The sequence below is a fragment of the Quercus lobata genome, chromosome 4 (genome assembly GCF_001633185.2).
Source record: "Quercus lobata isolate SW786 chromosome 4, ValleyOak3.0 Primary Assembly, whole genome shotgun sequence".
Lineage (NCBI taxonomy): Eukaryota > Viridiplantae > Streptophyta > Magnoliopsida > Fagales > Fagaceae > Quercus > Quercus lobata.
This window is the reverse complement of record NC_044907.1, coordinates 95437299-95450170: the sequence shown is the minus strand read 5'-3', so window position 1 is coordinate 95450170 and position 12872 is coordinate 95437299. Positions and strand designations below refer to the sequence as shown.

Below are 12872 nucleotides of genomic sequence, written 5' to 3'. Positions count from 1 at the left end.
GAATCGTTATTCTAAAAAAAATTTGAAAAGAAAGAACAAAGTTATTTTATTTTATTTTAGTATATTAGATTTGTGAGATTTTTTATTTATTTTAATTTTTAAAGTTTTTAGGTAATTTAATTATATCTAATAATTAAACCGATGTGGTATGATATCATTCCGTCAATTAACATATGTGATAGACTTAAGCGACACTTAATGGACATATCAACACCAAACATAGAAAGAAGGGTTTTTTGTTTTTTGTTTTTGTTTTTGTTTTTTGTTTTTTTTTTTTTCGCCTCCTCAAAAATGATGCCTAACATTAGGGGAGCATATCAAAATTTTAAGATATAAATTAAAAATTATCCCAAAATTTAATAATTTATTTTTAGTAAAACTCCTTTTTTATCCCTATATTTTGGAGTTGTTTTCAATTTAATCCTTATACTTTGAAAAGTTTCTACTTGGTCATTGAGCTGTTCAAAATGTTTTAATTACTGGAAAAAAAAAGTATAAAAGAATATTTCAACATTTTAAAACTTCTGTGACATACACTGACATTAAATATATGCCTCAAGCTAGAGTGAATCAGGGTGAGATTCAAAGTATATAGAACAGAAAATTATATGTGCTGAAATCACTATTTGAATCGCAGGTCTCATAATATTGAGAAAAGTAATCATACTTAGGAGAAGGATGCCACTGAAATCAACCTATAATGTCTTTAATTTTTCTTTTGTATGGCAATTAAAATAATTTGAACCTCACAACTAATAACATTGAGCAGTATAGATAAAGAATGTGCTTGAATCAACCAAAATAGATCTCCAAAGAGCAAATTTATCCAACTGACCAATAAGGTATCTCCCAATCCACCAAGAGCCCGTTGAACCCCCCAAACCTCACAACAAAAGGCAAATCAATCAAATCTACCAAAAGGAAAATTCATTAACATTCAAGATTACATTAGGATTAAGAACTATCATAAACAGATGAAAACTATTAATGTCAAGTTATTTATATTTGGCCGGTAGCTTCATCACCTCCACTGCGAGGAATGCCACAAACACATCCATCTACCACGCCACCTAACATTAATGTTAACGTTCAGTTGGTTTAAGTACAGTTAAACTAATCATGAAATGAACACTATTCAGCATCTGGATCCAAACATGCGTCCAAGGCTCTTTGTAGGCTTTTTACAATCTCAGTCATTGAGGGGCGATTTAAACCTTCAGGACTTACACAATCTACTGCTAGGTACCCAACATATGCCACTGCCTCTATTTCAAATGGGGTAGGTGGTGGTACTTTTGGGTCCAAAACCTTCTGAATTTCATCTTGGATGATGTATGGCGCTACAAAATCAACGACATTCCGTGGGACACCATTTTCATCCGCATGAATTGCGTTGTACCCGGACAACATTTCTAGCAATACTACTCCAAACCCGTACACATCACTTTTAGTGGTCAACTGTTGAAGCCTATAGTACTCAGGGTCCATGTAACCAACAGTGCCAGCCGCAAGAAGTGAAAGGGGTGACTCAGCGTCCATGGGGGCCTTCAAAGATAGGCCGAAATCAGTCACCTTGGCAGTCCATGTGGCATCTAATAATATGTTGGACGACTTGATATCGCGGTGTATGATTGGTGGAACTGCATATACATGCAGGTACTCAATGCCTCTAGCTATGTCTAGTGCCACTTTAATCCGGGTAACCCATGACATTAGAGGAGTACTTGGAAGCTTATGAAGATGGTCATGAAGGCTACCATTTCTCATGTAATCAAAGACCAATACATGCTCATTATCATCCTCACAAAATCCCAATAAGCGAACAAGATTCTTGTGACTAAGGCGGGACAAAGCTTCCAATTCACTTAGGAAAGCATTGCCATGGTACTCACAATCGTTCACATATGATTCATATGGTTTAGACTTTGAAATTTCAGCTCGCTTAATAACCACTACTCGGCCATCATTTAAAGTGGCACGGTAGATTGAGCCAAAGCTACCCGTTCCAATCTTGTGATATTCTGAGAAGTTGTTGGTGGCTTCAAGTAGCATTTGCAAAGGATATTCTTTCTTACCCACAATTCCTATCAGGTCTTTGAAGCTTGGTGTTAGGAGTGTGCGTCTAGGAATTATCTGAATTGTCTCATCATTTTTGGAATTGTTTGTTCGTGACTTGGCTGTGGAAAAGAATGACAGAATGGATTTTTTTTTAGAATGAGAGAATTTCGGAGGTGTTCCATTAGATTCTGCACTATTACTGCTCTTCCACTTACGAAACTCAAACAAGTCTTTGAAGGTAACTTTTCGGATTGGGTGTATGGGGCTTGCTGATATTGAAGGATCAGTGGGAATTATTTCATGATTTTCAGAATTACTACTGTCTGATTGAGACCTGGCTGGTGGGAAGAATGACATTATGGAATTAGAATAAAGAGATAATTTTGGAGGTATTTCGTTGGATTCTGAACTAGCATCAGTTTCAGTGTCAGAGTTGTAGGCTGGGAAGAGTGATGCAATGGAAAGCTGCTTAGAGAAGTTTGGAATTGGGTTTGTTGTTCCATTCCTTACCCAACTGCCGGGGTCTGAGCTGTTGTTGGCAACAAATTCTGCTACCAAAAATATCAAAATATGTTAAGAAAATATTTAATTCTCATTTAATTAGCAAAAGAAGTTAAAACTTTGTTTTTAAAACCTAAAAACAGAGTAATCAAACTGGTCAAACTGGTTACAGTGTAACCAATAAGCATGTGGCAAACACTACAATTACTAAATAACAAGAAGTGAACACTATATGACCTGTAGCATAGGAAACTATAACAATTAAACTATTTTCGTTTATGCAGACTGTACAAGAAATTCAGCAGAATGCTTACTGCTTTGTTCAATTCTTTGACACTCACCCTCATGATGGAGTATGGGAGCATGGGTTTGATCACAACCATCTTAGAGAAAAGCGTTGAATATACCAACATGAAGTAGCTTTATATTATAGTCCCAGCTTGTAACTTGTCTCTCATGGCAATCTATTTCTATCTGTTTAATTTATTCATGAAAAACCGGATTGAACCCATATGAAGGGCTGCCAGATTGTCACTTAATAACAAAGTTGGTTGAGAAGGAGAGACATTGTGGTGCGAACACCAGAATTAGAATTTTGATCAGAGCATTGCATTTATTGTGATTATAGTATTTATTTCTGATTTCAGCATTTTCAGTTATTTCTTAAAAAAAAAAAAAAATAGAATTAAGAAATTCATAAATCATTAGCAATACATAAATACTATCATCTTCTTGCAAAGAAATTAATAAGAAAAAAAAAAAAAACTAATTTCAATTATCTCAAGAGAAGATTAAGAGCATCCATATCAACTCATGCAATAATTTTTGTCTATTTTTAGCACAAGAACTTACTTCTTCTATTTTACTAAACCACTTTTCAAAAATTCTCACATCAAATTATTTATTCCAAACTCTATTTCATTAAAATATCTAATAGATTCTATGTGAGTTACCATAGCTATTTCACCATTTGGAAGTTCCTCAACATAATGCTTTACAAATGCGATTATGATGAGTAATAGAATGTACATTGTGATTTGTAGCCCTAGCATCCATAACACAAGTATCACTTTCATATGTATGTCCATTAAGGCATTAACCACTATTTCAGAAAATATCAAATGCCTCAATTCACAACTGAAATTAGGACGATGAAAGTTCTGCAAAAAAGGAAAATTACCTGCCATAAAAGTGGAGTGAGTGGCTGGCTGAATTACATTGTTGTCCATGTGTTCTTTACTAGCAAAATCAAAATTGACTGACTGAATTTGAGTTCCCGGCGTAGCCAAGGATTGTTGGCATTGCTCTTTAGTGAATGAAAATGAGGTAGACGCAGAAGTAGAATTCTTTTCAACTTGTTCATCTTGAAGATTGACTTGGTGTACTACAGTGGACTTCTTTCCCTCTGACTTGTAACACTTCTCAACAGTGTGACCCATCATTCCACAGTGATTGCAAGTGGAATCATTTTTCCCCTCAGAGTTCTTGTTATTGTTGTTTCCTGCAGAAGAAGATACCTTAGTAACTAGGGTTGTTGATTCCATATGAGGATCTAAATTTTTTTTCACACTGCATTCCCTTTCTTCTTGAATCAATAAGGAGTACACTTCATTGATGGATGGGAGAGGATCCATCAACAGAATTTGTGCCCTAACTTGAGAATAGGAATCATTAAGACCCATTAAGAATCGTACCACTAAATCTTGATGTTGAAGATCACTGACTTTTTGACCTAAGTTGCACGTGCAAGATCCACAAGAACACACTGGGAAAGGTCGAACATGTTGCAATTGATCCCACAAAACCTTCAATTGAGTGAAATATGAAGTAATTGATGATTGTCCTTGAATACTACCAACAATATCCTTCCGTAATTGAAAAATTCGTGGTCCATTTCCTTGTGAAAGTCTCTCCTTGAGATTGTTCCAGATTTCAAGAGCAGTGTCCCTATAGATTATACTTGTAGCAATTTCTTGAGAAACAGAATTGAGGATCCATGAAGCAACCATTTTGTTGCAGCGAATCCAAGCTTGAATTGTTGATGGTGTTTTGACCATTGGAGATGAGAGAGTCAATGTGCCATCAATAAACCCTAACTTGTTTTTGGCAATCAATGCCATTCGCATTGATCTAGCCCAAGTTGGGTAATTCTCTCCCACGAGAGGTTGATACACAAGCATAGCACCAGGGCTTTCTTCATGGTGCAGGTACAGAGGATTTGATGGATCATCCAAGATGGATGAGCTTTGTGAAGAGGATGAAGACGTTGAAGTTGAAGCCATTGAAATGGAAGGGTTTTCGACTTGCTGCTCTAACAATATATTGAAATCTGATAAGAAAATATCTAATTTTCATAAATTAAGAAAACAAGTTTTAGGCTAAAGTTTAATTACAAAATTAATTATAGTCTTAGGTTACAAATTTTCTTAATATCTTTTTATTTGATGTGAATTTTAACAAATCTATCATTGGATTACATCTTCTTATATTTTCTATGCTTGCAAAATTTCAAGAAAATTAAAGAACAATAACTATGTCATCATTAAAATTTTTAAATTGAAAGTTTTTGTAATTTAAAATTATGCACAAAATATAAGCTTATAGATCATGTAATAAATGATATCCGATTGACATAAAATTTAATATGTGTATTAAGGACGTAAAGAACATACAATTCAACGGTTAGATTTTTAAAATATGTTGTAGTATTTATTTTATTGAGTTAGTTTGTAACCTTAAGTTACAGTCAATTTTGTAACTAAACTTTATCCAGTCTTTTTTTATACTCTAATCAAATTGGTTAATTACAATACAACAGCTGTTCAACCTGTAGCATATGACAGAATTGGCAAGCACAATCACTACTTACTAACAAAAACGTACAAATCTATAACAATTAAACTATTGTTTTTTTAGTAGAATGCTTGCTTTTGTTTCAAATCTTTAACAAAAAAATTACGAATACAAAACCATAAATTGCAATTACATATTTAGATGCTAAAATTCTTTGAAGCTTACTTGTATCAATTTAGTGCTTCTGCATATTGATCCAGGACAAAAAATTCTGGGAGATTGACATAATTGAATTGGTAGAGAGAGAGAGAGAGAGACAGACAGTTTGAAAGAATTGCGATTCAAAATGGTGTGTTGGTATTCATAAGTTATAACCATTTGAAAGTTTCAGCAAAGATATGCTTGCTACTTTCTCACGCACTCTAGAAGAAATAAAAGAAAGAAGAGGAAGTTCCTCCTCCGCTGAACAATGTTATTTCTCAAGTCCTTTTGTCTAAAGAAATGATATGTCTATAACATTTTTACAATATTTTTACAACAAATCTTAATTGGCAGGTTGTTACTTATTATTGTTAGGGTAAAAAAGTAATCTTAGTGTTAGTTTTAAATTTGAACCAATAACAACTAACCACCTGTGATTTGTTGTAAAAATATTGTAGACGTAGTATCTCTCTTTTATCCAAAATTCTTTTACTCCAATTCCATGTCTGACACGTGTATGGATTAAAAACTTAAATTTAACACCTTTATTATTGGATTACATTTTCTTTAGAATTTTTTTTTTTATTTAGAAAAGTCAATAAATTGTTTAAATTGTAATTTTTTGTAGTTAAAAATTATGCATAAAATATAATTATAGATTATATAGTAAATAATTTCTGATTGGTACAAAATTTAACATGTGTATTAAGAACGTAAAAAACATGCAATTTAATGGTTAGATTTTCGAAATATGTAATAATACTAATGATATTAATAATATATATATATATATATATATATAAATAAAGTAAGTTGGTTATTAGGCTGGGTCACCCAACCTGATTAGAATCTAATCAATATTTATTTAGTATTTGTTTACTGTGAGTATCCAAAATGAAGTGGAACTATGTATTTGTTCATTATCTCAGCTTTTATGAATAGGTGTAAGTGTTTCTATAAATAGATGTCCCTCATTTCATTTTAATTTTTTTTTCATGCGTGGAGTCATATTCTGAGAAAGGGAGACACGAACACGATTATGCAATGGTGGTTTTTGGAATTCTTTTTAGAGTGGTCACTAAGAAATTTAAATTACCACAATATTTTTATTGATACCATTTTTTTAAAGAAAAATAAAATTAGAAATTATTTTTATTGAATAAGTTGAACGAGTTACAAATTTTATCTTTTTGTTTTATAATAGGCTTTTTGTTGAATAATTTTTTCACTTGTTGTTGTTTGGCAAAGGCGATGCCACCTTATGGCCGGTTGGTCCCAGGACAACCTTACCTAAAAAAAAAAAAAAAAAAATTATACATAATAATTTAAAATTTTATATTTATCTACCTTCAAAAAAAATTTTGGGAACACCTTGAATTTTTTTTATGCCAATAAAATTAAATTTTGGTCCATAATTTGAGTAACTTAAAAATATATTAGGGTCTTTCAAGCAAAAAAAACCACATGTTTTTATATTCTTTTAAGCCTATACTATGGCTTAACTTTTAGTTTTTGTTTTACCTGACACATTGTCATTGTACGACTACTTTTCTCAAAAATATTATAATATATATTATATAGCTAATTAGTCAAAGTCACGTAAATTTAGTTTTTTTCATTGTACAACTACTTTTCTTTTTTCTTTTTCCGATACTTTTGATTAGAAAAAAAATAGTAGTTTTAGTTAATTAAGTGAATAAACTTAAAAAGTTACTTAATTTTTATATAACATCAATTAATTCATTATATATATATATATATATATAAAATAAACATTTTATTTTTATGATTATAATTAAACCTCTGATTGTCCATTCTAAGGAAATTTGATTAAATTTACACGAAAAGTGTCACTAAATATTATGTTTTTACATTTTTCTATCATATTATTAGTAATAAATTTATTATATTTTTATTTATATAATTTAAAATTTTATTAATTATATTATTTATGAAGTCACCTGTTTGACCATTGGTTGAATCTCAGTCCAACCAAAAAACTACAGAAAAAACCCAAAAAAAAAAAAAAAAACTTGAACGAAAATCTGGAAAAAAAAAATTATAATAAAACCACTAATAAGGCTCAAACCAAATGCCAATAGAAAAGCCCAGTATAAGATCAATCTCATCTCAGACTAAGATTATCGCAACTCCAACACCAACACGATTACGTTTTTAATTCAACAAATATATATATATATATATATATATATATTTTAAATCCTCACTGCCTCTGTAACACCCCAACCTAATTGCCTAATTAATTTATGGGTTTATATGCATGTCATTATCTTAATTACTTTTAGTGCATGAACCTTTGATTTTGTGATATTATAGAACATATATGCCCTTTTAATGTGATGGATATAACTTTATAAAGGTAAGGATATATATATATATATATATATATATATATGTGTGTGTGTGTGTGTGTAAAGTGATATTATTCTTTGTAGATAAGTGTAAATGCAAAGAAAAATAAGTGTGAATGCAAAGAATATATATATATATATAACTGTGAATGCAAAGAAAAAAGAAAAGGGTTGAAAAGTGGGTGTGATTTTCTTCCCTAGCATCCCACGTATCCCACCCCAATTTGTCCACATTTCTTAACTTCTTTTGTGCCCCAAAAGTCTCCTTCTTATCCTATTTTGCTGGCTGCCTCAGACCAGAAAGTCCAGCAACTCCTTTTCTTCTTTCTCTATTCATCTTTCCTTCTTCTTGTTTCCTTCTTCTCCCCTTCTTACACGGCAGCCTTCTCTCCCTCACCAAAACAAAATATCCCTCTCTAAAGAAGAAATTAAAGGTTTAACACTAAAATTTCAGCTTCCAAGTTTGTGGGTAAGTAATCAAACCTTCATTTGTTTATTTCTATTTCTTTATCCTCTATCCTGATTTTAGAGGCTGAACTATGATTCTGTTTTAGTGATTGAAAGTTTGATGATATTTTGATCAATTGAATGCTTATTAACATATTTTAATATGTATACTATGGGTATAAAAATACCCAAATGAAATTAAGGCCTATTGCTATTTGCTGATGATTTTGTAAGAATGTGTACTGAAGTTGTCTCTGTGACAGATTTGACGTTTAGTACAAGAAAATTCTGTATTAAATCGTATTTTGTGAATTAGGATGCAAGGAGTAGTTTTTATGAATTCTAAGACATACATGGTTTTTATAGAAGTGTTCTCACATAATTTGGATGAACATAAAAATAATGGTTTAATTTGTAAGTTGCAAGAAATTCTCTCAGGAAAGATTTGAGTATCCTGTTTTGTGTGATTTTTAGTAAATCATGGGTTTATGCTTTGACTCCGAAATTTTTATGATTTATACTGGACATACAGGGGAGTAGTTATGTAAAATTTCATGACAATTGGAGGTGTTTGGGCAGCCCGTTTGTATTTTAGAAATGGAGCATATGCTGTTGGAATGAGCAGTGAACAACATATGCTACACCCGATTTTGTGGATTTAATTCTCAAGTTAGGTTATATGTTTTGAGCTATAATTTAATACGCTCATCCTTTGGTATGTTTGAAGCATATATAAATTTTATGGATTGGTTTCTCTCTGGTTTGGCTGAAAAATGTGTTTGATGATTGTATCATATGTTTTGGGGAACTTTATGTAATGAGAATTAAGATTTTCTTGAGTTTGAGAGTTAGGTTATGATTGAGGTATAAGTTTATATATTAGGAAGAGTTTTTCTGTAATAAGTTTTGTTTTTTCATTTAGGTGGCAAGAACGAGAACACGGACACTTGAGCTCCTCGTGTACAATCTCTCGCGCCTTCTGTTATCAGGTAAGGGACTTGTGATGTATGCTTTTAATAAGTATAAAAATTATTTCGAAAACTATTATGCATTAAAACTTGTTGATTAGAGATATTACATATAAGCATGATTTAAGTAAAATATATGTTTGTGAGTGTTCAATCTTATATATATGATAACTTTAGCATATTAATGCTAGTACCTATATCATGAAAATAATATTTCAGAATGAAGTAGATATGCTACTATTATGAAATAATTATGTAAAAGCATAGTTATCAGAAAAATATAGCGTTCGGGTTATTCCATTGTTATGATTTGAACTCAGCCAGTACGGGTTATAATACTGGCATTTCCATGGAAATTTTGATTGGCCATTAAAAGTGGGACTGGTTCTGCTGTACTCGCCCTTGTTGGTAACAGCCAGGATGTTAACCTACCCCCATGGTTGAAAGTATGTTTTATGATATGATTCTAGAATTACCTGGCATTGTGGGGAATGTTGGATGCCTAGTACTTTGTGCTGGAAGCCTCCCAAAGTAGTGACAGACTTACAATTGGACTAACTAATATGTATTATAAACGAGATAAAGTTATTTGGAAATTATAAGAAAAGTATGATGATAAGAAAGGTATATTGAATGTGTTATAAATCTGATGAGAAGTTATGATAAAGTATTTGATAATCTGTTCAAAGATAAGATTACTGAACTTATATTTAAGTTCCTTATTATGTCATTTTATTTATTATATGAAGGAAAATGAAGTATTCTCATCTAAAGCTCTTAACTTATTTTTAAGAACAATATAAACAGTATGAAGGTTATTTTATCAAATCTGGCATATCCATAAACTATTTGATTTACATGCATTCTTATTAAAGGCCCATGGAGCTTTAAAACCTTATTGGGCTTCACAGCTCACCCTATTATATTTCAGTGCACAGGTTCTTCCTAGAAGCAGTGAGAGTATTAGAGGTGGCAAGGATTTTGTGTTTTCTTGTTTGTAAGAATGTAGAGTTTTGTTGTATAGCAGTTAGTTCTTTTGTTGTATAGGAGGAATCAAGATGTACTTGATCCTTTGAGCACAGATGTAATTCGGTACCTTAATTTGTTTTGAACCCCAGTTGTATATATTTGGGGTTAGGTTTGTAATAAGAGTTTCGCTGAACGTTTAGCTATGAAATATTTACATATATACCTTAAGTTTCAGCTAGGTGGTAATTTTCCAAGTTCGAAGGAAATGAAATTTCAAGGTTGCCATCATTTTTTGTATATTATGGCTTTTATGTAATAAATTAAGCAAGAAGTCAAGAAACAATTCTTGATAAGTACCTTTAGTTTAGGCTGGTTTGTGTTAGTATTGAGGTAAACTTAATATTAACATGCCGGTCATGCTCTAAACTCTGAAGTATAGGTTTGGGTCGTGACAGCCTCAGTGCCTCGCAGATTCACAAGTCATTAAACAATTTAAACTAAAACTAAATCAAACTAAAACTAAATCAAACCTAAAGGCAAAAAGAAAATAAGAAACTCACTTACTCTCCTTAGCCATTGCTGTCCATCCCTGTTCAGCAACATTAACAACAACCACAACTGAACTCCACAAGCTTTATGTTATAAAACTTTATGTGTTTGCGTGTTTTTTGATTTTTGTTGTCAATATATAAAATTTTCTTTTTATTAGATTGTGTAATTTATGCTTTTTGAGGAATATCCTGGAAAAAATTCCTAGAGCCGCCACTGTTGTTTGGTCTTGTCTTGTTTTTGTTTGGTTTATGTTTGTTATTATTTTTGCTTATATTTGTTGTTGTTATTTAAGCTTTAAAAAAAGTAGGGATTAAGAATTATTTTTGGAGGCAAAATTAATTTTGGAGTAATGCTACATCCATGGCATTTTTACAATAAATTTTATGCAAAAAGCTGTTATTGGTGGGTAAAAAAATAATATTAGTATTTGGCCCAAATTAGAATTAATAACAGCTTACTACATTAAATTTTTTGTAAAATTATTCTGAAAATGTTATGAATGTAGTAGCACTACTCTTATTTTTGTTGAACCCAAATTTTTGTAATTCTCAAGTTAGGGTGTTCAAAATTTTTATTAGAGTAGTTACAATAAGTTAGTTTAGCATATAATATTTTTTTGACAAGTGTATATATACATTTTTTTGCGAGTTAGGGTGGTCCTGTGACCACCCTAACTTGCATGTAGAGTCACCATTGTGATTATGTTCGATATGCATGGAACCCTAACTTGCATTTAGAGCCACCACTGCGATTATGTTCGATATGCATGGAGATTGTAGTTTTTTTTTTTTTTTTTTTGGCATGTTGTTAATCATTGTATTTTAGGAGGTAGATGTCCTATCCATGAGTCCCAAAGCACCCTTCATGAAATAACGTGAGGGTGTGTAGGGAGATTAAACTTTCTAAATATGTTACTAATGATGAAATAAGTAAAGTAGGGAAATAAAAAGGACACGATTGACGTAATCCCACAAATTACGTCAATTTGGCATTTTATGGAAATTGATAATACTAATAGCATCAAAAATTTTCATCCAAGTGAAAGTCAGAATGGGATTTAACTTTAGAAAGAAGGAATAACTAGCAATCACTTAAATGGGGTTTTAAATATTACTAATTAATTTGCTTTAAAAAAAAATTGATTTAACTATAAAATCAAATGAATAGTAAATAGCCTATAATAGAAACATATAATTTTTTAAAAGAAAAAATCATTTTTTATATACAAGATAGAAATTTTATTTTTACCTAATTCAAGTGTATATATATATGTGAAGCTCTTTCCTAAGAGATTTGAATCTCACCCCTTACCCTCCACACCCCATAAGCACTTATACATGTAGAGTGAACAATGCATGTGGTGATAATAAAAATATATGGTTAATCATAGTAATAGATTATATTATAATCACTTACCTTTTAAAGTAATTTAAAAGTAGTAACTAATATTTTGATAACATCTTTTCTAAGAATTTTTTTTTTTTTTTTTTTTTAAACAAGGAATAATGTTTGTACTAAATCAGGAATATATTTCCTTCTTGAGTGCATAGCTGCCATTAAGGAATCTTTTCCTTGGGTTCTCAAATGAGTTGCCAATCCTCAAGACACAGGGAAGTATGAAAAATGCCCCATGTATCGCACCCTGCTCCAGAAGTTGTAAAGATTGATTTGCAAACCCTTTTCCCCGTGGCCCATATCATCTACAATATAGTGGGCCAAAAAACTTTTTTTTTTTTTTTTTTTTCATCACATGGTTTTGGGAGTTAATCGAAGACAAGAATTAGTCCCCATTTCTTTGGGCTTTTATGTTTTAAATCCGACCCACTATGAAATGAAAGCCCACGAGTGAGGACTTGCATGGCTAGCGAACGGCATTGGATTGGGAGGGTAGGCGCTGTGTTTTTTTTTTTTAATTCAACTAGCCGCCGCCTTTTGTTTACCTCCCTCTCTAGGGTTCTAGTGATAACCCTTCTCTATAAAATAAAAGAGACCTGTTAGCCCACGGTTAGAG

At 31.5% G+C, this 12872-nt stretch overlaps 1 protein-coding gene and 1 long non-coding RNA gene across 4 annotated transcripts; one reads left to right on the top strand and one right to left on the bottom strand.

Moving 5' to 3' along the window:
- Nucleotides 1-912: 912 nt before the first annotated feature.
- Nucleotides 913-5757, bottom strand: LOC115984253 (LEAF RUST 10 DISEASE-RESISTANCE LOCUS RECEPTOR-LIKE PROTEIN KINASE-like 1.4). Of its 3 annotated transcripts, XM_031107218.1 has the most exons (4): nt 5578-5757; nt 3740-4870; nt 2364-2606; nt 913-2324 (listed from the first exon to the last, which is right to left on the bottom strand). In XM_031107218.1, exons 2-4 carry the CDS (start codon nt 4839-4841, stop codon nt 1132-1134), a joined length of 2538 nt encoding a protein of 845 aa, XP_030963078.1. In that variant the 5' UTR covers nt 4842-4870; nt 5578-5757; the 3' UTR covers nt 913-1131. The 3 variants fall into 3 exon arrangements, with proteins under 3 accessions (XP_030963078.1, XP_030963076.1, XP_030963077.1); XM_031107216.1 differs by having other exon boundaries at nt 913-2606; XM_031107217.1 differs by lacking the exon at nt 5578-5757 and having other exon boundaries at nt 913-2606; nt 3740-4902.
- A 2349-nt stretch (nt 5758-8106) lies between these two features.
- LOC115984252 lies at nt 8107-10597 on the top strand. Its single transcript, XR_004090449.1, has 3 exons — nt 8107-8394; nt 9295-9361; nt 10272-10597. It is a non-coding gene; the product is annotated as an uncharacterized LOC115984252 (long non-coding RNA).
- Nucleotides 10598-12872: the final 2275 nt, after the last annotated feature.